Source organism: Paroedura picta, chromosome 4 (genome assembly GCF_049243985.1).
Source record: "Paroedura picta isolate Pp20150507F chromosome 4, Ppicta_v3.0, whole genome shotgun sequence".
Classification (NCBI taxonomy): Eukaryota; Metazoa; Chordata; class Lepidosauria; order Squamata; family Gekkonidae; genus Paroedura; species Paroedura picta.
Genome location: NC_135372.1, coordinates 41,180,082 through 41,205,841, shown reverse-complemented (window position 1 = coordinate 41,205,841; position 25,760 = coordinate 41,180,082). Strand labels below are relative to the sequence as shown.

The 25,760-nt window shown below is 45.3% G+C and overlaps 1 protein-coding gene across 1 annotated transcript in view; it reads right to left on the bottom strand.

Annotated features, from left to right (window-relative positions):
* LAMC1 (laminin subunit gamma 1) overlaps positions 1–25,760 on the bottom strand; it is a 148,505-nt gene that overhangs the window by 42,294 nt on the left and 80,451 nt on the right. The window contains exons 2-7 of the mRNA XM_077332612.1: positions 18,974–19,278; positions 14,168–14,298; positions 11,402–11,568; positions 4,967–5,155; positions 2,114–2,231; positions 1,525–1,623 (exon numbers count right to left, since the gene is read on the bottom strand). Of these exons, the coding sequence (XP_077188727.1) occupies positions 1,525–1,623; positions 2,114–2,231; positions 4,967–5,155; positions 11,402–11,568; positions 14,168–14,298; positions 18,974–19,278 (1,009 nt within the window). The remainder of the gene's footprint in view (positions 1–1,524; positions 1,624–2,113; positions 2,232–4,966; positions 5,156–11,401; positions 11,569–14,167; positions 14,299–18,973; positions 19,279–25,760) is intronic.

Below are 25,760 nucleotides of genomic sequence, written 5' to 3'. Positions count from 1 at the left end.
TATGGGAGCAGCTACCACCACAGCATAAAGTATCTTCACTCAGTGACCAAAGGTATAGGTTGTGACAGCTGTTTTGAGGTCAGAGCCACCTTCTGCAGCTGCACTAACCACACTCTTTTGGAATTCTGAATGGCTGAAAAAGGCTGGGCATCTCTGAATTAAAGGATAAAGTAGCAGATGAACCTGAGACCTCTTCCTGAGACCCTTCCAGGCTGCTAGCAGGCAATGAGAGACCAATAGCCTAACTTTTAAAAAGTTATTATTATATTAGATTTATAGACCACCCCTCTCCACAAGTGGGCTTGAGACGGCTTACAAGATAGTTAAAACATCCATAATTAAAATTGAAAACATCGTACAATTAATCCACACACTTCATATAGCAGCTGTTCTGGCTGGCTGGGTTGCACCACAGCTTCCAATACCCAGTAAGTGCAGTCTGAATGACAGGTGCAAACCGTTAACATGTATGCATATTGAGAGAACAGCTACGTTCCCAAAAGATATATTGATTTTGTAGATAATCAAATTAATACTTTGCATTTGCTCTGGAAAATGCATGCATTACCCCACAACACAAACAAAAATAATGCAAAGATACATTTCTCAAACAGAAGATGGGCATCTGGACTATTACATGTCAGGTGGGATTTATATGATGAAATATTCCATGCAGACACAAAATCCTGCAGATAGAAACTTGTAGTATAAAGAAAATCGGTGCCAACTTCACTTTTTTGGAACTCAAGATTATTCATACATGTAAACCACTACCTGCAGGCTGATGTAGAACAGTCAAGTTCACCAACTTACCAGATGTTTGTGAGAAATAAGCCAACATGAAGCTGGGTGGGACTGGCCAGGATTGGTGGAACACACTGTGGACCAGGTAGCGCAAGAGCACTACTGTGCATGAAGCTCTTCCTTTGTGATGCCAGAGATGTTCCCTCTCCAACTAACCTATTTCACAGGTATTTTTGCGAATACAACTAAGTAATTCCCATATGTACTACTCTGAGATCCTGGAGGTGAGTCAAAATACAAAACATGACAGACTGGGCCCACATTATGCAAATTCTAAGGCATGCTGCAAAACCAAATTGCAGGGCCTACAAGACGGAGCTCTTCCACCATGCCTTTGATTGGGGTCAATGATCACGTAACACCTATAGCCCGCCCCCAAGAAAAGTCCCCGCCTCCCCTTGAGACATCCAGCTTGGGAAGATTTATCGACAGTAACTAACTCTGGGTGGCGATGACAAAACTGATGCCGTTATGATGCTCTTTATTAATAGGTTTAAAAATTTGTTATAATCTTATAATCTCATTTAATGTTTATTGTGGTTTTAATTGTTACTGATAAATTATGTATGTGATAGCCCTGAGCCAGTCTCGGAAGGGTGGTTGAGAAATAATAATAATAACAACAACAACAACAACAACAACAACAACAATAATAATTTCTATTATTATTATTATTATTATTATTATTCCTCTTCATCATCAACATCATCATGATGTTACCTCTCACAGTTGAATCCTTCTACATTGTCCTTGCAGGCACAGCGCCCCGTTTCCACGTTGCATTCCCCTGTGCTACCCGCAGGATCGCAAGAACATGGCCTGAAGAAGAAACAAAAGAAACCCAGTCAGAACACCAGGGGCCATAAGGCCCAGTGCATGGGTGGCCAAACTGTGGCTCTCCAGGTGTTCATGGACCACAGTTCCCATGAACTTCTGCCAAAATGGGAATTGTAGTCCAGGGACATGTGGAGAGCCACAATTAGGCCACTCCTGGCCTAGTGAGGAAGCAGAATGGGCTGAACCATTTACGCAGTGTTAGAACTTCCTGTAAACCAGTGATCAGAATGGAAGGAGCTAGCCCAGCCATTTACATGCTGTGCTGGTTTCCCGATTACAGAGATTTGGTAATGAACTGGAACAGCTAAGAATGAAAGCCTTCAGCAATAGCACAAACGAATGCCGTCAGCCCATCCGCATCAGTGGCTTCATTGCCACCACACTGAAACCAGACCTAACAGACCCCCTAATTTCAGGGGTGCACATTCTCTCTTGATGCAGCTTCCTTCCCCATCCCACTGGATTTAGTTACCTGCACCCAGCCTCTGTGAGAGAGTGATATCCCGGCTGGCATCGGTCACATTTGTCACCCATCACCCCGGGTTTACAGCTACACCGCCCATAGTTGTCACACTGTGTGCTGAGAGATCCTGTGGAAGCAAGAACAGATTTTAATTAGTGCACATTAATGTTTAAAGGTAAAGGTATCCCCTGTGCAAGCACCGGGTCATGTCTGACCCTTGGGGTGACGCCCTCCAGCATTTTCATGGCAGACTCAATACGGGGTGGTTTGCCAGTGCCTTCCCCAGTCATTACCGTTTACCCCCCAGCAGCAAGCTGGGTACTCATTTTACCGACCTCGGAAGGATGGAAGGCTGAGTCAACTTTGAGCCGGCTGCTGGGATTGAACTCCCAGCCTCATGGGCAGAGCTTCGGACAGCATATCTGCTGCCTTACCACGCTGCGCCACAAGAGGCGTTAATGTTCACGATACAATAATTAAACATTAATTAGTGCACATTAAAAGAAACCCCCATGCACACCCAGTCCTCTAACTATGTCACAGAGTATGGCTCTCACAAGGGAAGAGAAGATGCATCGTTATGATTTCTGTCAACACCAGGACTAGCCAGACTGCAATTTGTTTAATCTAGTGATTACTAGCGACTCTTGATGATGTACAAAACATCCTCAACACTTCCAGTCTGAATGCTAAAAGCATAAGCCAGGGATGGCCAAATTGTGGCTCACCAGAGGTCCACCGGCTACAATTTCCATGGTCTGTGGACCCCTGGGTGGGAAGCCCTGTTATAGTGTGATGCATGGGGTCAGCTCCTCATGGCGGCCATACTGTGGCTGCCCCAATCCCCATTAGCTCTGGGGCAATACACAAAGACATAAGGACCAGCCTCTGTTATCTGGCAAAAAAGGTAATGAGTACTCGCTCACGGGCTGAATAGGAGCCCTGGAAGGGCCAGTTCTAGGTCACGGGCTGTATGCTTGACACCCCTGTTCTAGACTAACACACTATTTTTAAAAGAAATGTTTTAAGGAACTTTCTGCATGAAAGCCTATTCAGTTGCACAGGCTCTGCTGCATGAAAAAGCATTCAAGGCCAGCTGTAAATTACAACAGTACAGTCAAGATTCTGCCATCCCTCTGAGGATCAAGGCTGCATGTGACCCTGTCAGCATTAGACCCAGGGCCTCCAACACTCCACCACCAAATTTCTACTTTTCATTAAAATAAATGACGGATCAGCCACCAGACTTGTCTCCATGAACTCAGTCGTAAACTTCTCACACTGAGCAAACACACAGCAGGACTCCAGTTCAAGAAGGGAGACTTGAGAGACAGCGTGGTGTAGTGGCTACAGGGTTGAATTAAGTTATGGGAAGCCCAGGGCTGAATCCCCACTCTGCCATGGAAGTTTGCTGGACGACCTTGGGCCAGTCACACACTCTCAACCTGACCTACCTCACAAAGTTGTGCTGAGGATAAAGCTGACAACAAGGAAAGCCACTTTCAGTCCCCACTGGGAAGAAAGGTGGGATAAAGGAAATAAATAAATAAAATGTAAGTGCCAACCTGCAAAAGCACAGGCCAGCAACAATATTTTCCTTAAGGGTCACTTTGAAAATCAATTGAAAATTATATAGAAGATGATGAGAAGAAGAGCTGAGCTTTTCATATTCCTCTTTCCGCTACCTGAAGAAGTCATAAAGTGGTTTACAAACACCTTTCCCTTCCTCTCCTCACAACGGACACCTTGTGAGGTAGGTGGGGATGAGCGAACTCTAACAGAACTGCTCTGTGAGAACAGGAATAAGAGAACTGTGCTTGCCTAAGGTCGCCCTGTTGGCTGCATGTGGAGGAGCAAGGATTCAAACTTGAAAAACTAACTTCTCATTAGATAAAGGGAATGCTTCGCCTTTAGGCTAGAAAAAAGTTTTAGAGAGAACAAGATCTTCCCGTCTCAAAAGGATTAAACAAAAGCAGAATCATTTATCAACAAAGAACTCACAAAAATTCTGTACCATATACAGTCAGCATTCTTCTGTCTAGCCTATAATTATTTAGAAAACAATTACGCAGACCAAAAATACCACCTTAAGTCAACACTCTTGCTTTAAATACACACACACTGGCTGTGTGTCATGGGACATATCATAAGGCTTCCCTGTTCCTTTTCAAGCCTTCTAAGATTCGCCCTTGAAGACCTGAGCAACCATCATTGCAGTGACAGTACCCAGTGTTTGTACTTGGCAAGGTTTCATCAGTCAGGCAGTATAAAAGGAAACACTGGAACTTAAGGGGAAAGAAAGGCACAGATAGCCTCTCTGGATCAAAGGCTCTTAGGGTGGGAAATCCCAGCACACTTGCTAACAAAAGACAGCCGCAAGACAAGAAAGTCCCAGCACAGACAGACCGATGGACAAATTGCAACCTCAACAGGTGTCCCACCTCTCACCTAACTATTCTATATTTTCAACATTTATATTCTGCCTTTCTGTCAAAATAGTCACCAAGATGGCTTTGTGGCTGAAAAACTACATGCATGTGGTATGCATAGGTGAATCTGGCTCTCTATCAACAAGTGTGCAAAATTCTCTTCTTATATCACACATACACAACATGCAATGACATTTGCATTTAGGGCTTATTTATTTTTATTTATTTATTCGCTGCATATACCGCTCTCCCAGAAAGCCAGCTCAAGGTGACGCACAACAATAAACAATAATAGGCAAAGGTAAAGGTATCCCCTGTGCAAGCACTGGGTGATGTCTGAATGCTGGCAGGGGCTCCTGGGAATTGTAGTCCATGGACATCTGGAGGGCCGCAGTCTGACTACCCCTGGTTTAGAGTGTTCCTTCCTACTCACCAACAGGGTTGCAGTTACACGACAGGCAGTTCTCCTCGCTCCCCAGGCGGTAGAAGTTTTCCCGACACCTCTCGCAGTTGGGCCCAGCCGTGTTACCAAAGCAACCTGTGCAGTGGCCACCGTGGCCCGTGGAACGGTACAGCTCAGGATCAAAGTAACACTCCTGGGAACGTCCATTGCAGGTACAGGCTGTGGGGGCAAGGCCAAAAACAAACTGATGTTTAGATGAATTAAGACAAGCTTCCCTTCAGTCCTCCCCCCCCCCCACCCTTCTGCTACAACAATTCCAGAAGCAAACATTGCAGGTGTTCCAAGGCAGATGTTCTGGGCATGCAGAAGAATTTAAAAGTCAAATCATTTGGGAGTGGCTGTGATGAGAGAAGCCAGAAAACAAGCAACTGCTTTTGCCTACTAAGTTAATTGAAGGAGCACTAAGGGTACCAAGCCTATTCTGCCCGTGACTACTTCTGGAATTTTGAGAATGGGGAGTGGGGGCTACTGACCCCCATGCATCACCCTATGATGAAGTCAGCTGTTTTGAATGAGTACTTCCTCCTACAGACACAACAATGTAACTCCAGGACTTTTCTGAAGCCCATCCTGCTCCAACAAGGTAGGAGAAAACCAGGAACGGATTACTGCTCTGAGGAAGGGATGTTTCTGTGAAAGCATCAAGTGGACACTATGAAATGGATCAGTATGTGGGCATCACAGGGACCACAGGTGTCATGTTAGAGACCACTGGCTTCGACAATGCTTTGAGGTACAGTCCTTAAAGGTTAAACAACCGTGGCTTCCTTTCCCTGGATACCTGGGGTTGTCAAACTTGGCACAGGTACCACAAACAACATTGGCAGAAAATTGCATAGACATTTCTGATTCAGAGCATGGGAACATACAACTCTGGCTACGAAACAGCTTGAGTCAGCATATTAAAAAGCCCCAACATATTTTAAGCTCTAGCTAGTATGAGGTCCTGGAAGAGCTGCGGGCCCTGCAAAAGCTTTTGGCATTCTGCAGGGCCTGCAAAACGGAGCTCTTCCACCAGGTCTATAGTTGAGGCCGGCGTGGCAAGGAAAATCTGTATGGCCCCTCTTCCAGGATAGAGTAATGTTTATGGCGGCTGTGGGTTCCATCTGCCCCCCTCTTCCCACCACCCTCTATGAGATCTGTACTGGGATAACGGATAATGTTTTGAATTGTTCTTCTGTTGTATCTTTCCTTTTTTGTATTGTGATTGTTGTGATTTATGCTGTTCTTATGTCTAGGGTTTTAATGGGAGTTTTATCGGGAGTTTTATGCAGACTGATGTAACCCGCCACGAGCCATTTGGAAGTGGAGGGTAATAAATTGAAATATGATAATATAATATCATAATAATGAGCTAAGCAAGAAAAGGAGAGCAACACCAGCTCCGCCCACCGACTCCTGATCCAAACACAGAAGAGTCTTGAACCCTGTCTTGCTGAGGGTTTGGTGAAGAATTCGTCTGGGCACCTCAGTTATGCTGGTCTTCCGTATGCAATTAAAGACCAGGCTGCAAACAGCAGATGTGCCTATGGAGAGAACTCCGTCAAAGCCTCTTGTACTAGGATGGAAGGTCTTTGGTGGCATGTGGGAAATTGACTGGGCTGTAAGATGGAGGTTGTCCCTGGAATTGCAGCTATGATGGAGATTTAGGAGGCGAGCCTAGCTTAAAACTCCCAGGCTAGTTGTCTGTTTGTTAACAGAGTCAGGACCCCCTTCCAGTGCTGTTTATTGTTTGATCTCCAGCTCAGCCCACAAAAGGCAGGGTTACTTGCAAACTTCAGAGGACGGGGTGTGCATGAGAGAAACACGGTCTCACAGCTTGGACTCTATTTGTGGCTCGCTCGCTATAAAAGACTGGCCACCGGGAGTAAGAGGAAACAGCCTTTAGGAAAATATTAGCATGTGGACCAAGTTGGGGGTAGGGCTGGGATATGCTGCTGAGTGTACCAGATTTTCCACCCCTTTCCAGCTGTGCTAGGGTTCCTACCCCCTTCCCACAGATCTCCCACACAGTTACGCTCCTCTCTGGCATGCAAGCTGCAGGGGAAAAGATAACAGTGAGAGCAGCTTCCCCCAGCTGCATCCTGTGTCGAGGGGAGGGGGGGAGGTTTCTGCTTTCCTTAGCACAGACAAACCCAATAGCTCATGTCTAGGACGCGAGGCAGAGAACAAGGGCTCTCAGACATCAGTTTTGGCAAGCCTTCGGGTCAAAGGCGGATTTCACATGGATGGTTGGGGACTTTCAGGGAATGCCGTTTGCCAGAAAGGAAGGAAAGGGCCACCCTCCCTCCATGCAATGAGTCAGGGAAGTGCATGCGGAAGGGGGGAGGGAGATACCTGCAGGCCACAAGAAAGACTGGGGTGTGTTGCAAAGAATAATTTTTTAAAGCCTCTATCCTAAAAGCACCACTTCTCTCTCTGCCTATACGTGGAAAGCAACCCTGAAATGCACCTTCGTTCTCTAATGCAGCCAGAATGGAAATCGGTAGGCATGGTTATCCCAGGAAACATATCGCTTCCTGAGCCATGATGAACAGAACACAATGGAAGGATTTGATGCCACAAGGCACAGCCATGGCAGCTATCCCACAGGGGCATGCTCTCATAAAACAGTAGAGTTGGAAGGGACCTCCTGGGTCATCTAGTCCAACCCCCTGCACTATGCAGGACACTCACATCCCAATCGCTCATCCACTGTAACCTGCCACCCCCTTTAGCCTTCACAGAATCAGCCTCTCTGTCAGATGGCAATCTTGCCTCTGTTTAAAAATGTCCAGAGATGGAGAACCCACCACCTCCCGAGGAAGCCTGTTCCACTGAGAAACCGCTCTGACTGTCAGGAACTTCTTCCAGATGTTGAGATGGAATTTCTTTTGAATTCATTTCATCCTGTTAGTCCTGGTCCATCCCTTGGGGGCAAGAGAGAACAACTCTGCTCCATCCTCTATATGGCAGCCATTTAAATACTTAAATACTCTCCAGCAGCTTTGGGATCTTGCTGACAAGCCACTGCAATAAGGCACTCATATCATGTGTGCAGGATTTAGTAAAACAAGGAGGTTTGCTTTTACTATTTACTGCTACACTGTTTGCCTGGCTCCCAACAAGAATTTTCATTGGCATGAGGGAGCAATATTTGCTACCCCTCCCCCAGGGGACCTTTGATCCTTTTCTCAATTATTCCTGGGAGTTTCCTACCTCCCTGCAGGAGGCCATCAGCAAACCTTTTTCTCACCTTGTGTAAACGGAAATTATAGGTGGGACACAAGCAGATTGTGAGTGGGTGGGCAGGAAGGGATGTGCCAGTGTTTGTCTCTTGTGGCCCTTCCTTGCATACCCGGGAAATTGCTAATCACCACTGTGGGATGGTAGGTGAATTTCCTCCAGTCCAGGCTGGATTCTGGAGATTTTTGGTTAGGGAGGGATCTCTTGGGCAAGAGAGTGGGGGTCACTGTGGGTGGGCAGGTAGTTGTGAGTGTCCTGCATAGTGCAGAGAGTTGGACTAGATGACTCTTCCAACTCTATGATTCTAGAATTCTACAAGCAATTAATTGACTGCATTGCAAACTTTTTGACTGAGAGCTAGCCTGACAAACCTCTATTGTCTTATTTGGCAATTATGCATGCAGAATTAAGTGGAAATGGGATAGTGGGGAGAGAGAATAAATTGAAGCTCATTCCAGTCTGGCAGCCCTCTTTCCTATCAGTTAAAATCACCGGTCTTACAGCCAGTCTTAGAGGGATTGGTGCAACTGGGGGCACAATTTAAAGTGCTGCGTAAATCAGCTTGGTGTGTTGGTTAAGAGCAGCGGCCTCTAATCTGGAGAACCGGGTTTGATTCCTTGCTCCCCCACATGCAGCCAGCTTGGTGATCTTGGGCCAGTCACAGTTCTTTCTCTCAAAGCTCTCCCTGTCTCACCGACCTCACAGGGAGTCTGTTGTGGAGAGGGGAAGGGTAGGCAATTGTAAGCTACTCTGAGATGTCTTTGGGTAGTGAAAAGCGGGTTACAGAAATCCAGCACTCTTCCTCCTATAAAATCCAATATAGTATGGGACCAAAGACCCTCAAGTGTGTGTGTGTTAGGTGCCGTGGAGGTGTTTCCAGCTTATAGAGCCCCTAAGAGTGGATGACCTCCAGAACATTCTATTGCTGTGCTCAGGTCTTGCAAACTGAAAGGACCACCTATCTGTCAGTTAATAACCTTCCCTACGAATATTACTCCATATTGTCCCTGCTGTTTGAGGCAAGGTGGATGTCCAGTGGAGTCAGAGCCTTCTTTGATGCCTTCAGAACCCCCTCCCCACAGCTGTCCATCTGGCACCAGGCCTACTGAGATTTACAAACCAAAGACATTCTGATTTTCCCAGGCATTTTCAGGCTGTTAAAGGGAGGGTGTGGCCCCAGCTCTATCATCGGGTTTTTGGGCTTGCTCTTTTGGTCATGGCTTTATTTGATTCGTTTTATTGCTTTGATACCCTAAGGCCCCTGTTGTTTCTATCCTTTAAGACATTCTGGGCATTAATTTTGCTGCTGCTCACAGTTTTGCTTTACTATTTGCTTTTGTAACTTTCAGAAATTGCCTTGGGAGGTTTAAAAAACAAACAGTGAAGATCGCTGGAGGATACACAGATTTCAGATAAAGCAGATTTTCCTGTGCCATTGTATCCTTGCTCCTTCAAGTGAGAATCTCTGGCAAGACTGATGCCCCCCTCCTCCGCAAATAAAAACCTCTTGCCTGACAAAACACTGTTTGAGATATTGACAGATATGGAGATGTCCCCCTTCTTCCAGCTTCTAACCCACAATTTGCAATGCCCAGAATGTCTTAAAGCAGTGGTCCGCAACCTTCCGGTTGCCACGGACCGCTGCTCCGGAGTGGCGGGAGAGGGCGGCCCGGGGCCCCGCACACGCATGGCAGCCCCAGTGCAAACGCGCATGCGCGGACCGCCACGCACGCACGTTTGCACCGCCGCCATGCCGGCGGCCGCGGCTCCCTCTCCCGGCCCTTCTGGGCCGCCAGCAAATCGGCCGCCAAAGCGGCCGATTACCTTGCGGCTCGGCAAGCTTCTCTCCCCCCCCCTCCCGAAACAAGAAGCTTGCCGGGCCGCGAGCTTCTTGCTTCTCGCTTCGGGGGGGGGGGGCGGGAAGAGGGAGCTGCGGCCCGGCGCCAAGGCCTTCACGGCCCGGCACCGGGCCGTGGCCCGCAGGTTGGGGACCACTGTCTTAAAGGATGGAAATATCCATGGTATAAAAAGCACAGGAACTGCCACCAAACACGTCAGTCTCTGATTGAGGTGCCAGCCTCTCCCTCTCTACCGTCTCTGGGACAACTCACTTGACATCCAAACATCATTGCCCCATCAACTCATGATACAGAGCGAGAAAAAAAAACTAGGCCTTCTGCAAGCACTTTTAGAGGGTTGCTGGGCTGCTCCCCAAAAACTTTAGGACTCTTCTCACTCCCATTCTGGGAGATTCATCTATCTGCTTCTCTTGTGACCTTCCATCAAGCAGGTGAAGACTCTTGTTTCATTTGATGCTCCCTCAGTGATCCCTCCTTCCTGCCCAATATGTTGTTTTTCCTTTTGACTTCGTATATATTTTAGCAATGCAATTTTTGCTTGGGTTTAATGGCTTTAAAATGTGACTTCATAATATGCAGTTTAATTTGTTGGCTGCCTGGGTGGCCCTTAAAAAGGCAGAATGATGGGATATAAATTTTGTAAACTAAACAGCAAAACCCAAGTTTGTTACCTTACATATTTCATATAGGCAGCAGTATTCTGCCTTTGCATTTGCACAATCTGAGTTTCCTTGGTACAGATTTTTGATTTTTTTAAAAATTACTAAGAGCAGAGCTCACACAGCTCTGGTTTCTGTACAGTGGTCCTCCTTCCTTGCTATACTAAATCAAGGATTCACGAGTGAGAAATGCATTTTTTATCTAGCAACTTGATAAACAGATAGGCATGCCAACAATAACCACAGATAAACGAACCACTAGTAGCTAATGTGGTCTGGGATTGAAGATAGAAGATAGCAACAGAAGAATTACCTAACACTCTACGAAGCCCAAGACATTTCTACCACATGCTGAGTGATAAGATGAACCTAAAGACATGGGGGGGTGGGGGGAAGGGGAGGGAATCTGAGAAAAAACAGTTTAAAACTATGTTAAGCTCCTGCATTAATATAGATGACAGAGACAGGAAACAGCTAGACTTGTGCTTGCCAGAAAAGGGGGGGGGGGAAAGGAAGGAAGAGCACACACTGAAGAATTATTAAAATTGGCTACCACCCACATGACTGTAGGAGGCGGCAAAATAATTGGCAGGGAGGTCCTCCCCCCCCTTTTTCTCGGACAAAGCCAGATTATTTAAGAACAATCCCCCTCACACACTTACGCAAACATTCGTTGGCGCTGTCTGCCGTTGCTCTTCGCCAAGGCCGGTCGTTGTAAAAAGGCAGGCACTTCTCGCAGTCAACCCCAAAGGTATTGTGTTTACAACTGCAAGCGAGTTTTCCATATTCGTTCTTCACACACTCACTTGCGTGGCCGTTGCACTTGCACCTGCAAGGCGGGAACGGGCTTCAGACAAACGGTACATCTTGTGCCCAGAACACGTCCAAGCCTCCCACACAGCCGCAGACCAGTTCGCTTCCAAGGAAGGAGGGACTCGGAAGATCTGGCTGATCCCCTTAAGAGGAAGGGAATCAACGCTACCCTGGAAACTACTTTATCACGAGCAATGCGGACAATCTTGATTTATTCACGCCACACACCTGCTATGGCTAAGGCAAGAGTTTTACCCTGTTTTGATATCATTTAACTTTTCACAATCCACAATGAAAGAGCATGTTTGATGCAAGGCACTGGCAACTGGATACCCGTTGTGGTCCCTCAACTTTCCCGTTATTACACAACTGCAACTTATTTCTCCTGGTGACACCAAGTCTTGGGCAATAAGCTCTTAAACATTCCATTCCAAATTGAGACGAGTCATGGACTCCAGTCCGTGATATTAACCCCAGCTGAGGTGCAAGCAAAAAGCTCTTTTAACGCTCTATTCCTCTTACGTGTTTTCTGCTGGCAGGTTCTCTCATATGAGCCGAGACCCGGGCAAGTGGGAGCGAGGAACAATGGAAACTACCTAAACCTCTGATATTGATCACATGAGATAATAAATAAGGGGTTACACCGGAAGTGCAGGAATAAGCGAACAGGAAGGATCCATAGTGCTAGCCATCCAGATCTCAATTAAAACGAAAGCTAGAGCAGCAAAAAGGAAAACAGCCTCTGTTGGAAGTTAGCCACTAACCAGGGCTGCACATGTTAACCATGTGAAGACTTTTCAAAGAACACTCTTGTTAAGTTCCTTTCATCTTTTTGAAACTGAAATCCATGCAGACCACAGGTCATAATGAAAATATTAAAGTCTATACTGGACTTCAATGTACATATGTACTCTTAAGTGCAAGGCTTTAGACGGTGTAGCTGCGTGAATCCAGTTTGCCTGATTGCTGACCTATGGCCCTGCACAGGGCTATGTCATGTATCCTATACTATGGCAGTCACTAAGGAAGAGACATCCAGAAATGTGGGGCACAGGGACTCTACACAGAGCAGGCATAAGTGTGCGAGCCATATCTCCATTCTCTGCATGCCCAGCCAGCGCACAAAGGGGTTGTGTGTAGAAGGCTAGAATGTTATCAAGATGCTGATAACATCTTTCCCTCCCCTTTCATCTGATTACAGGAAGGCAGTAGAAATAAAAAGAAATTGGTGCCTGGAGACCATGAAAGACTAGCTGAGAGTAAATAAAATTAAAAATTCATACAAAGTGCTATGAATTGACAGTTGAGATGACACTGGAACCAGTGCTCAGGTTACAATTCTCTTTAAATGCTACTGGCAAGACATAATTGTTATAAAATTAAGTCAAGTAAAGCATTCAGAAAGGCCAAGTAGTTGGGACAGGGCCGATCTCTCATTGCACCTGGATAAACAGTTGGTAATGGTTGCTTGAAGTGCCTTTTCCAGCTTCAGCTGGGTTGACATGTTCTTGGAAATGCTGATCTGGCCACAGTCATACATGCCTTGGTAACCATTCAGGCTAGACTACTGTAAACTGCCTTATGTCAAATTGCCCTTGAAGACAATGCAGACATTCAACTGGAGCAGAAGGCAAGCATGAGACTCCTAAAGGGGGCTAAGTGAACATATAACTCCAGTGCTACGTCAACCACTACTAACTATCTGACAATTTAACAAATTTGTTAATGGCTATCATACAAGCTTTCTTTATTTTTGTAATTTAAATTGTAAACATCAAATTGTGAGCCACCTTGGGGGTATGGAGACTGTTCTAAAATAAAACAATAAAAAATTGCGAATAGAAGGTTTTCCTTCTCAATGGAACTATAACCCTGGATGAAAACAGCAAGTAACTAGAGGGGCACACTCTGTGATAAGAGGTGGCAAAATATATTTAACACGGTCACAGTATGTTTTCTACCACAGATAAAGGCTTTTCTATAAAATTCAAGAGGCACTCAATTAATGTACTGGTACATGTAAAACTGGTGCCTATAAAGTTAATGGATGCACGATCAATGCAAGACTAGTGCACAGGCTTGTTAAGTATCTGTCTGGATGTATAAAAAGGTTTTATGTGAGTTCCTGTTTCAAAGACCTGTTTCACAGGCTGCAACAGGAATACAGCTGAAGAAGACCTAAAAACTAATAATCATGGACGCTATTAGAACAGCGATCCCAAACATGGTGCCTACCGGAGGATTCCCTAGCACCCACTTCTGTCTCTTCCTTCGGAGCAAGGGGCCAGTCCTAGCTTTCTTCCACTTGATGAAGTAGGAGGTGCTTCAGAAGAGCTTAGAAGTCACCATCTTTTTAGCGGCAGGGAGAAACTGCTGCCCCCACCTAAGCAGGATGCTTGGCTTGGCACCTCCTAACATTATGTGGAACCCCCCAACTTTGTTTAATTGGACTCAACCCCTTATGGCATGCATTTTGTAACAGGTCCCTCCCCCCTCCCCCAAGGCAGCCTTTTGTGATGGCGTCTACTAACTGTTCTCGACATCCCCTAAGTGCTGACAGGCTCAAAGTGGCCCGCTGGGGTAATAAAGGCTTGGGAGATGGGATTCTTACTTACCTGCCACCCACAGCAAAGTCAGAAATGGCATAATAATACGACTTGAGAACTTTGGGATCATTGAATACTTCATCTCCAAAGGTGTTCAGACGATTGAGGCTTACTCTGATGTCAGTTGCAGTTACCCATTCCTAAAAGGAAAAATGGAAGTCAATCCACGTAGCCCAGATACATAAAAATAGACAAAACCACAGTCAGATTCAACTAATGCTATGGCTTGCCAACGGTTAAAGAGGCAAGGGTGTTTTGAAGGAAACAGTAAGCAGTGTTGAAATAATAATGGCAGACAGACTGGAGAACATATCAATAGGATAGACATGCAAGGCAAAGTCCATAGGGCAGGGGTAGTCAACCTGTGGTCCTCCAGATGTTCATGGACTACAATTCCCATGAGCCTCTGCCAGCGTTTGCTCATGGGAATTGTAGTCCATGGACATCTGGAGGTCCACAGGTTGACTACCCCTGCCATAGGGCACTCTTTTTTGCTCTATGAGCCCGGAGAAGCATCAAATTGCTGACACCTGGGCAAAATTTTGCAGGTAGGAATCAACACAGTTTCTTTCTCTCCTGAAGAATTCCAAGCTGTATTCTACTGCCAACACCTCTAGAGTGTATAGAGGATACAGAAAACATGGTTCAGATACCAACAGAGAAAGTCTTCTAACCTAAACTTGGGAACTAGAGTACTTGACACCTGCTCTTCCCTCCCACCTGCAAGGTGCAAATGAGAATAAGAGGATGCTCACCAGCTGCCACTCACACAGATACTCCCCCCCACACACACACATACAAAGGGCAGCTCCTTTTCAATCCTCCCCACCCCCAATGTGTAGAAGGATCCTAGGCAATCTGCTTCTGACTGCAGAAGACTACAAGAACACAGCAGCCAAGAGTCGGATTCTTGCATATCACTGGGTTTTATTTTCCTGCAGGGTGTGAAAACATCAAGTACAGAAGAAATGAGGGTTCCTCCAGCCCAACTGTCTCCACGAACACTGGTTCATCTCTGTAAATGTCGCCCTCTCCTAAGATGAAATGGTTTTCCCCAAACTCTTGTCCATGACAGCTTGCACCATTTCTGCATAGTAATGCTGTTCTGGCTGGAAGTACATAGATTTGTCATTTTTATTAGGCTTGCCTGTTTATTAGGTGGTTTCTGTTCTCCCAAGCTGTAAGATAAAATACTCTGTTCTTTTCCCAGCTGAGAATTTCTTCTTCTTTTCTTAACTAGGACAGAGTGTAGCAGCCTCTATTTCGACCCTACTTAATTTTTTTTAATTAATTGATGTGAATCGATGTGAACTTGTGAATGATAAAAAAATTACTCAGGGTAAGCTATCTTACAATAGTCATTCCTTTGTGACCACAGCTCATCCACCACCAAAACTCTTCCCATTTCCATTAAGTCCCACTATAAATTCCAGAAAAGAGCTTTAGAAGCCTATTTGAATATATAAAATCCTAAAACAACTGTACATTCCTTCTCCAATTAACCCGTGTTGTTACTGCTCTGTGCTTTGAAAGCCATAAAGTTACAAATTCAACAGAGTAAAAAAGAAAACAACCAGAGTGTCTCAGAGTGTGTATGTGAGAGAGGTTTTTTCTTTTTTTGAAAAAAATGCCAGCTTTAGCTGGGAATCTAACAGACAGCTGTTGGGTTGCAAAAGAAACACAAGGGATTTTAAAACCATCAGTCTGTAGCCAAATAATCAGCTGATACAGAAGCATACGGAGAGAGGGTCTCTCGTATGCATGTGACAGAGGTAACAAAGGAAGAAAAAGACAAGCAGAACTGAACATGCCCGCTCTCTTAGTACCTTTCAGAAGCCACAGCTATTAAATGTACCTATGCAACTTTGCATTAACTCAGGGGTAGTCAAAATGCGGCCCTCCAGATGTCCATGGACTACAATTCCCAGGAGCCCCTGCCAGCATTCGTTGGCAGGGGCTCCTGGGAATTGTAGTCCATGGACATCTGGAGGGCCGCAGTTTGACTACCCCTGCATTAACTGGTTAGCAAATAGAACTGGACTCAATGCACTTCTTTTATATTTATTTTTTTAAATAATTATTTTATTTATTTGCCGCAGAAGCACCACCATAGCCGCTAAATATTTTGACTTTGGCTCTGTGAAGTCGCTGTTGTCCTGGAATCTCTGCCACCTCCCTCCAGGCCTTTTCAACCATGGGAAAATTTATTCCTGGGGGGGGCATGTGTCAAAGAGTATACTAATAGCCACTTAGATCAGATGCTGCATCAGAGAGGGGAAAGGAACAAAATCACCCTTTCCGTCTCCGGCATAAACAGAACTCTGTGCATGAAAGGAAAAGGAGCAATTTCACCCCCTTCTCCCACCCCACTACTGTTTCCCAAACATAGCATCTATTCGTATGCACGAGCCTTCTCTCCTCCCCGCAAGGAAGAAAGATTCGCAGGGCTAAAAGGGGGAGGGGGGATCCCAAAACCTTCCAGCCTTCTCTAGATCCAACCTTCTCAGTGTTTACTGGACAATCAGAGAATTTACTGTTTGGAACACAGTTCATTTCAGCTCAGGAGAACTCTCAAGCTGTTCCACAAACCAATTGAAACAAGCCCAGGAAGAAATGTAAAGTAAAGCAAACATTATTCTCTTACACGGAGTACATGTGCACAGAAAGCCTACCCTCAGCTGTAAACCTGAAGGATATTTCATTTTAGTTCCCCACATTTTCCATTTTCTATCCAAGAATCACTGCCACAAACTGGACCTCCAGTATTCTTGCCTCTCAAAACCAAGAGCTAATGTTAAACTTTCCTCCTTCAGCTGGTACAATAGCACTTGCCTATATCGTAGGGTCGACATACACAGAATAATCATTTAGCCATAGGCTTGCTTGTTCACAGCGCCTGGTATTTTCCCCCATTCAGTTAATGTAAAAAATTGGTTTTAAGCCATGCTGAGAACACAACAAAGAAGCGGGAAGATGTCATGGAGAAACAACAGCAACACAACCCCATAGCTTTAATTCCCTTAAAAGGAAGAAGTCTGGTTTCTAAGTCTGAAGTGTAAAGCAATGTAAGCTTAATTAGATAAAAATCAGCGTTTATTTCTTCCTCTGAAGGACAGCAGGAGGACGGGAGCACCAGCCAAAGGAATAAATTCCTAGCTTTCTTTCACTGCAGCTTTTAAGAACTATTCTTCATTTTATTTATTGCATGTCTGTTCCATACTTCCTCTCTAAAGAGTCACTACTGCTTATTTCTCAGCTCTGGTTCTCATCAATGTGGCTCAGGGCAGTGATGAAATGAAAAAAGATATTGAAAATTAGACTTGCGGTGGATCCAAAATGTATGTTTCTAAATATAGTACCAGACAATATAAAAATGTATAGTGAACTTGTTATGGCAACAGCTGCCAGGATCTTATTTGCGTCAAGGTGGAAAAAAGAATCCTTACCAGATGAAAAAGAAAAAGTTGATTTTTATACCCCGTTTTTCATGACCGTTTATGCACTGGGAACTTCACTGTAGAAGCACAAATTGGGGGCAGATGAGGCACAACGGGCCAAATGCTCCCCCATGTGAGTGCAGGAAGAGGTGGGACAACCTGCCACAACTAAAACTCCAGCCTGCAGCCCGGCATGAAGCCTCCAGTGCATAAACAGTCTACCCGAAGCAGCCTCAAATTGGTTTACAAGCCCCTTCCCTTCCTCTCTTCACAACAGACACCCTGTGAGATAGGTGGGGCTGAGAGAGCTCTGGCCAAACTGCTCTATGAGAACAGCTCTGAGAGGACTGTGACTAACCCCATGGTCACTCAGCGGGCTGCACGTGGAGGAGTCGGGATTCAAACTCAACTCACCAGATTGGAGGCCCCTGTTCTTAACCACTACAACAAGCCGGCTGCAACGTGGTTAAACAAATTGATGCAAAACAGATGAATATCAGATTTTAATACAAAGTGGAGTCCAATATTAGATATATCGACTGATATAAGGAGATGGAAAAAAATAACTGAGCTGTATGCAAATGATGGCAATATGAACTCTGGTATGGACGGTCGACAGGTACAATGGAAGCCATATTGTGATATATATTCATAGTTCTGTAAATGAAACATGGCATTCTTTTCCATATTCTGTATTCTTTTTAAACAACAAAATGGATCATACAGGAAATATTGGCTGGCAGATAGGTGTCCAAGTATCCAGGTGTCTCCTTCTGCCCTCAATGGAATATTGGAAGCTGCCTTGGGAGGTGAGGAGCCACTGAACTGGCTGATGTACAAGTTCAAGAATACTCAGCTGTGAAGAACCTTAGTAAACAAGGAAACCCTGAGCAGGCTAGGAGCCAGAGGGAAGGTCACCATCACGGTTCCTGGTCACATTTACACCGAAGCAAAACTTCGGTTGCATTCTTCAAGTAAAAACCTGGCTTGTTGCTTAACTCATGCACTTGCTTGATCCCTCCCAATGCACACAGCACCATCAAGACTTCCTGGTTTCAGAAGTCTTCAATCTTCGAGAATGTCCAAATGCAAGTGGCCAAGGTAAATTTTGCTTCTGACTCCATCAATGGGATTCTAAGCTAGAGTTAAGCATAGTTTAGAGTCCCACTTTGCAGAAAATAAATGAACTCCATTTGGACATCAGGACAAAGAAGCAAAATCTTCAATTGCGCTCTGTGCCCGAGGGAAGGAAGGAGGAAACATGCCAAGGAAACATTAACAGAGAGAGGTCTGTGACATTCAAATAGATAGAGCCTTAAGATACTGAAAATTGTGGCCTAAAGGCTACAATGTCTTGTTAAATTCTAAGCCTCCTTACCTGTAAAACAGGACTGTTGTCAAAGTTGTAAGCACTAGGCCTTCCCTCGAGAGTTGAAAAAGCCACATTGCCTCCTGTGAGGGGAGAGATATCGCTGAACTCATCCGTGCAAAGTGCTTTCTGTTCATCCTCCCCAGTCCTGATGAAGCCCCGATTGGGTTTGTGATAAGTGTTCTCACAAGATCCGCTGTAATATTGGTAAGGCACCCACGGACCATCTTCCCGAGTACGCTTGTAGATGGCAAAGCTCTCTGGCCGGCTGGTGTGGAATTTCAGACGTACGTATGTGATATCAAACGCTTTTCCTACAAAAGAAAACCACCAAGAATTGTTGAGGAAATGGAATCCAAGCAGCTGACTTTAAAACAGAACGGACATCTCAACAGGAAATACCAAGATTTTTTTAAAAACTATTGATTAGATGCTGTAAGCCGCCGCGAACCACTTCGCTGGGAGCAGCAGTCTAGAAATCATCAAATTATAAATATAAATAAAATAAATAATATGATATCCTGGCAAGCCAGAACAAGGAGATACACTCCTCATATCACAGACCTGTAAACCTTCACTTGCCTATAATGAGCTGTAGGGAAAGTCCCTTTAATTTTTAAACTGCTTGATCTCTGCATGGCTAAATCACACACGAATCATAGTTTGGTGATCAAGCCGATTCGGGCAGTGTAACTACAGGGGAAGGTCGATTTGGACTGCATTAGTACTAAGAGTGAATAAACATGGATTCAGGTACTTTTCAGATCATTCGAACCGCACATACCTACCAGGTACATGCTGACAACAGTTCAAGATCTACTGACTGACCCAAGGTCCCCTAATGAGCTTTATGAGATGACTAAAAGTTGACTCACATCTTCCCAGTTCAAGTACTCACTGATACTCATACCAGTTTTCAACAACTGTAATGGTCATCCCTAAAAACATAATTATGAGTCTAGCATCTAAAGCTTTATCTCACACATGAAGCACTTGTGGTGAGGAACAATCAGCAGGAGCTGATTGAGACATTACCCTTTAGGAATGCATGTACCAGATTCCCAATTCATGATGTGAAAACACTACACTAGACGACCGATACCACTGGTTTGTATTTTGATATGTTACAAGTTCTTGCTATATTATGATTTCATTAGAACATTTATATGTCACAGCTGCATAGTTCCAAGAGGCTTACAAAGTAAAACATGATAAAATCATAAAAATCATACAAAGTAAGAGATTGTTAAAACAAACAATTTAAACCACAGCAAAAACAAACTCCTACAAACTTCCAACAGCCTAAAACTATTCACAGAGAACAGCTCCCAGGCTAGAAGTGGATTGAAAACAAATTTAAAAGAATTAACCCTTTAATTAAATGCTTGGGTAAAAAAGATATAATGTTTTGACCTGGTATGTATACCTGATATATAAGGGAAGGCACCACATGATCCTCAAAGGGAAAGGCATCACAATATTTGAAAGCAATTCTTAAAACTATTCTTTAATTCCCAGCTTCTTGTGTGTTATATCAGTGGTCCCTAACCTGTTTGAGGCTGGGGACCGGCAGGGCAACTGCCCGCCCGTGCATGCCATGCCCGCGCATTGCGCATGCGCAGCCAAAATCGCGCATGCGCGGCTCTTTCGCACATACGCGCATCCGCGAAAGTGCTTGTGGCCTGGGAAGTTTTTACTGCGGGGGGGGGGCGGGGAGAGGGAGCCGCGGCCCGGCGCCAAGGCCTTCGCAGCCCGGCACCGGGCCGCGGCCCGCGGGTTGGGGACCACTGTGTTATATAGCTTTAATTTTTGACATTCTGGCTTTAGATGGCTGAAGATCAAGATATTGGTAAAAGCACAGCAATTTAGTGATGTGAAAAAATATTATACTTTTAATCATTTGTATATAATGATGCTGATGCTAAGACATGGAACAGGGACTCCCAACCAGGGGTCCATGGACCCTTGGGGGTCCATGTGAGCTCCAGAGGGGTCCCACAGCCTTTTCCCTTCTGTCTTAATGGACATGGCCACAAGCTAGGGAACTGGCTGTTTCCATTGTTCCCCCTCTGAGTGGGAGTTCTCTTGTGGTTTCTGCACCTATGAGGGGGCGGAGCCAGCATGCCTATTGCTGCTTTAAACCGCCTCCTGTCCTCCTTTAGCCTGCCTGTTAACTCAGCCAATGATGTCACTGGTGCGTGGCATGTCACTTCCAGAGTGCGTAGCAGGGAGGGGTGGCCAGCGGACACCCCTTCCGGGGCTCCTTGAAGCCCGAAAAATTATTTCAAGGGCTCCACAGTCAAAAGATTGAATAAGGCTGGTCTGGAGAAATAGCCCTGAGAATTATATCTGAATGAGTATTTGGTCTAATCATAGTTCATGAGTACATTGTAGGCCTCCATATTATAGCTGGTACAGCACATCTATCTGTGAGCTGCACAGTCACTCATGCAAAGTGAACCCTACCCATAAGTTCTATTAGTTGCCAGGTTAGTTGTTAACCGGGCAGCTTGAACTTCTTGCTCAGCTATATGAGGACACTACCCATGAAGATCTAGAAATCCAATGTATGTTCTCCTACTTGGATAAAACAGGGCCGACATTATATTGGGCTTGTACTCGGAGACCCAGTGCCTGCAGACATTATTTTTATTATTTTATTTATTTATTATTTAGATTTTTTACTCGCCTCTCCCCGGACGCTCAAGGCAAGTTACAGCACAGAAAAGCCCAGTAAAACCATACAATAAAACGCATAAAAACAAGAATATATACAATTGACAAGCATAATAAAACAAGCACAATAAAACAAGATGTGGCAAAAAGCCGCATTTATTAAATTTCTAGCCCACCTTCCTCCTTGGACTCAAGGCGAGTTACATATAAATTTCCCATAAAACCCCATCCTAAAAACAACACACATCTAAAATATACTGAGTTGGCAAGATCCCTCCTACCTCCTGCAGTCAACTAACAAGAGTGTGCTAGATATAATAAGTGGGGGACCACTGATCTTGCTAACCCAGTTTCAGCCAAAGACCTGGCACAAGAGCTCCATTTTACAGGCCCTGCGGAACTGTGCCAGCTCCATCAGGGCCCTCAGTTCTCCCGGGAGTTCATCCAGGGATGCAGACCCAGGAAGAAGCTAACCTAGAAGAACTGTGGAAGATGAACTATATGGGAGAAGGCAGCACGTTTCAACTTCCCATTTTCCTTACAGCCGACACAGCAACGAGCTGTTGGAGCTGATTCAGAGAAGTTGGCAACTGAAAGTCTTATTGTTGCAGTTAGAACCAACAGTCAGTTACCAATTTCAGTTGATTAAAGTTTGACACAAGGAATTCTTCTCCATTTAATCTACAACCCTGAAAGGAGGAAAAACAGATAGCAAGGCAGAAGCTCCCTCAATATCATGCATTACCTCTGCAGACAATGACTAAAGGATATTCAGGATTTACAAGCTTTAATAAAATGTAATCTGCACCTGCCCTCCATTCCAGTGAAGTTAAAGGAACCCTTCCCAGTCTATATGTATTTTCAAGCAGGTTTGTAGTCTTTAGAAGAAGAGTTGGTTTTTACACCTCGCTTTTGACTGACCGAAGGAATCTCAAAGTGGCTTACAATTCCCTTCCTCTCCCCACAACAGACACACCCTGTGAGGAGGGTGAGGCTGAGAGGGCTCTGACAGGACTACTCAGTCAGAACAGAACTATCAGGGCTGTGACTAGCCTAGGGTCACCCAGCTGGCTGCATGCAAAGGAGCAGGGAATCAAACCCAGCTTGACAGATTAGAAGCCACCGCTCTTAACCACTACACCACGCTAGCAGACAAACTTCCTTTACAGATTCCATTCGGATACTAGCAAATACGCCTAGTAAACATCAGCATCAGCAATGTCAGTGGTTACTCACAGGAATTTCTGCTTCAAGGGCATACTGAATAACAATTACTTATTGTTTTTATATATGTTGTTACCCACCCTGTGCCTTTGGGGAAAGGTGGGTTCAAAATAAAATTTAATTACAATTATTATACGTCCCTCAAATCCAGAAATTTTAAGACACATCCCTTTCAGGGAGCCCTTCCTAAATAAAATATTCTGACAAGAATCAAGGGGAGAAATAGGCTTCCTTTTTTGACCCAAATCCTCCCCCCACACACACACACACACACACAAATCCTACTTGTGAAGAACTTGGTGAGCCACCAGACAGACAGACAGACAGATCTGGGTTGTACCAGACACACTGGAAACAATCCAAGTTCCAGCAGTATTTCCAGCACCTTGGAAGTGTACTGTATACTTTAGGTGGGGACCCCACCCAGTGTGTCACACAAAACAACTTGACCGGCAAGACTGCAATGGCATCTTGTACGAGAACTCATCTAACCTTTTCCTTCGTATGCGTAGTGCCGGCCCCATGAACAAGTGACTTGCTCCCCTCACCTGGCTTCACCTGGATAACAGGGACAGGGTGCGAAGAATAGAATGGCTTGCTTGCTTACCTCACCTGCCTCAATGACCAGCTGACCACCAGAAAGAGAAAAGGGGAAGCAAAACAGCTGCGGCGGATCCGATCAGCAGTCACTGTTGGGGTACGGCCACGTAAGCAAGTGGTGGCGGCATACATTGCTACTGCCTGGGGAGGGGTGTCCTCCTTCTCCCCGCCCCCAGTTACTAGCTCTAGCTTCTGCTCTCATGTCTCCTCCTCACATGGCGGCACAATTTTAACAGCCTCAGCATTTGCTTTGTGGGGAACTGCGGCGGAGAGAAGCTTCTTGGAACTAGAAATGGAGTCGCCCCAGGACTCACGGTTCAAGAACAGTGGTGCTTCTGTTGAAAGGCGCTCTGAGGGATTTTTCAGCGAGGATTCACTAGACGGTTTCCCACTACAACAGGGGACAGTGCCTATTGTTTTCAAGTTTAACAGCGAGGTGGAGCCGGCTGCCATTCCCAGGCCTGGATTTAAAAGCAGGAAACATTCTGTCAGCAGCCTCCCCAACGTTCAAGACAAATGGCCTTTTCACAACAAGGCCGAAGTCAATTGTGTTATGAGCTTCTTTGCCCGTTGGGTCCCGGTGACATCAGTAAAAATGACAAAAGACGGCGACCCTGAACGGCAGCGTAGAGGCCTGAGTGCTTGGAAGGCCGAGCGAGAATTACAGCCACAGGAAGAGCCCATAAAAAAAAAACGAAAACGAAAATGCTCCCAAAGTCACCTTCCTCTCAGGGCTTGTTGGCTGCGAGAAAAGTTCCCAGGATGAGGTGTACAGCTGCACACCAGCTGTTATTGTTTCACCTCAGTGGACAAGGCTCTGCACACACAATCGGGCCGTAACCAACAGGCCTTGCAGCCAGGCAACAAAAACAGCTCCAGAGAAAGCTATCCCACTCAACTCCCCAGCAGATAAGATTTTTACTGGCACCAATTACAAGTTTTAAGAGAACTCTCCGTTATTTATGGTACGATTGTCACACCAAGCTTTACTGGTTTTCTTAGGCTGTGAACAAATATTATTCGGTTACACCAGGCCTATTTTTCAGCGCCTGCTAGGGCAATGGGGCTCCTTCTCATCACGTTACTCCGCTGAGATAATATTGCTGGGGCTCATTAAGAGTGTGACAAGCCGAAAATAGAAGAGAAACCTCTTGGGGTGGGGGAGGAGACATTAAGCTGCAATGGAGGCATCCAACTTCTTGCCGGAGTATAAAACATAAAACCATCAGATGTACCAGTGACCCATAATGCACAATAAACTTACTGTAAGTTCTTTTAAATGCGTAGAAGTTCATTTATATTTTGTTTACTGGCAAGTGTAACTCATGATGTCTTCATGACCCTACTCATACAAGGAGCTAGATCAGCCTTTTCCAACCTTTTGACTGTGGTGGAGCCCCTGAAATATTTTTCAAGCTTCAAGGAGCCCTGGAATTGCACAAAACATGTGGCTGAGTCCATTAAGGAAGGATACAGCGGAAAGGTCCCTGAGAAACTCTCATGGAGCCCCAGGAGTTTGGGAATCCCTGAGTTATCATCATCATCATCATTCGATTTATTTCCCGCCAGATGCTTCCTTAAATACTACCTTGCAAACACTGTTTCATTAGGTCCCGGTGCATAACTAAGTGGTTTGTTTATTCCAGGGGTAGTCAAACTGCAGTCCTCCAGATGTCCATGGACTACAATTCCCATGAGCCCCTGCCATTGGAATGCTGGCAGGGGCTCATGGGAATTGTAGTCCATGAACATCAGGAGGGCCGCAGTTTGACTACCCCTGGTTTATTCATTTCGATTCCTTAACTTTTTATATTATTGCAGACCCCAACAACCTGAGAATTATATTTTCAGATGCCTGCTTGCTATCGCTTCTCTTTGTTAATCTGTGGTTGAAAGGGAGTGGGGGCAAGATCTAAAGGGCATTTTAAGATCTTTTAAGCCTCATTATATCAAGCAAGGAGGGCAACTGTTGATATCAGTGCAATTGATGTTTAGTATCTTTTTATGACCCCCTTCAAGGATCGCTGCCTTGTTGTGGCAAGGGGGCTTGCGTAGCTCAGTGAAGCTATGAGCTATGCCGTGCAGGGCCACCCAAGACGGACAGGTCATAGCTGAGAGCTCTGACAAAAGGTGATCCACTGGAGAAGGCAATGGCAAACCACTCCAGTATCTTTGCCATGAAAACTCTATGGACAGTTCCAATAGGCATAACGATATGACACCGGAAGATGAGCCCCTCAGGTCGGAAGGTGTCCAATATGCTACTGGGGATGAGCAGACGGCTAGTACGAGTAGC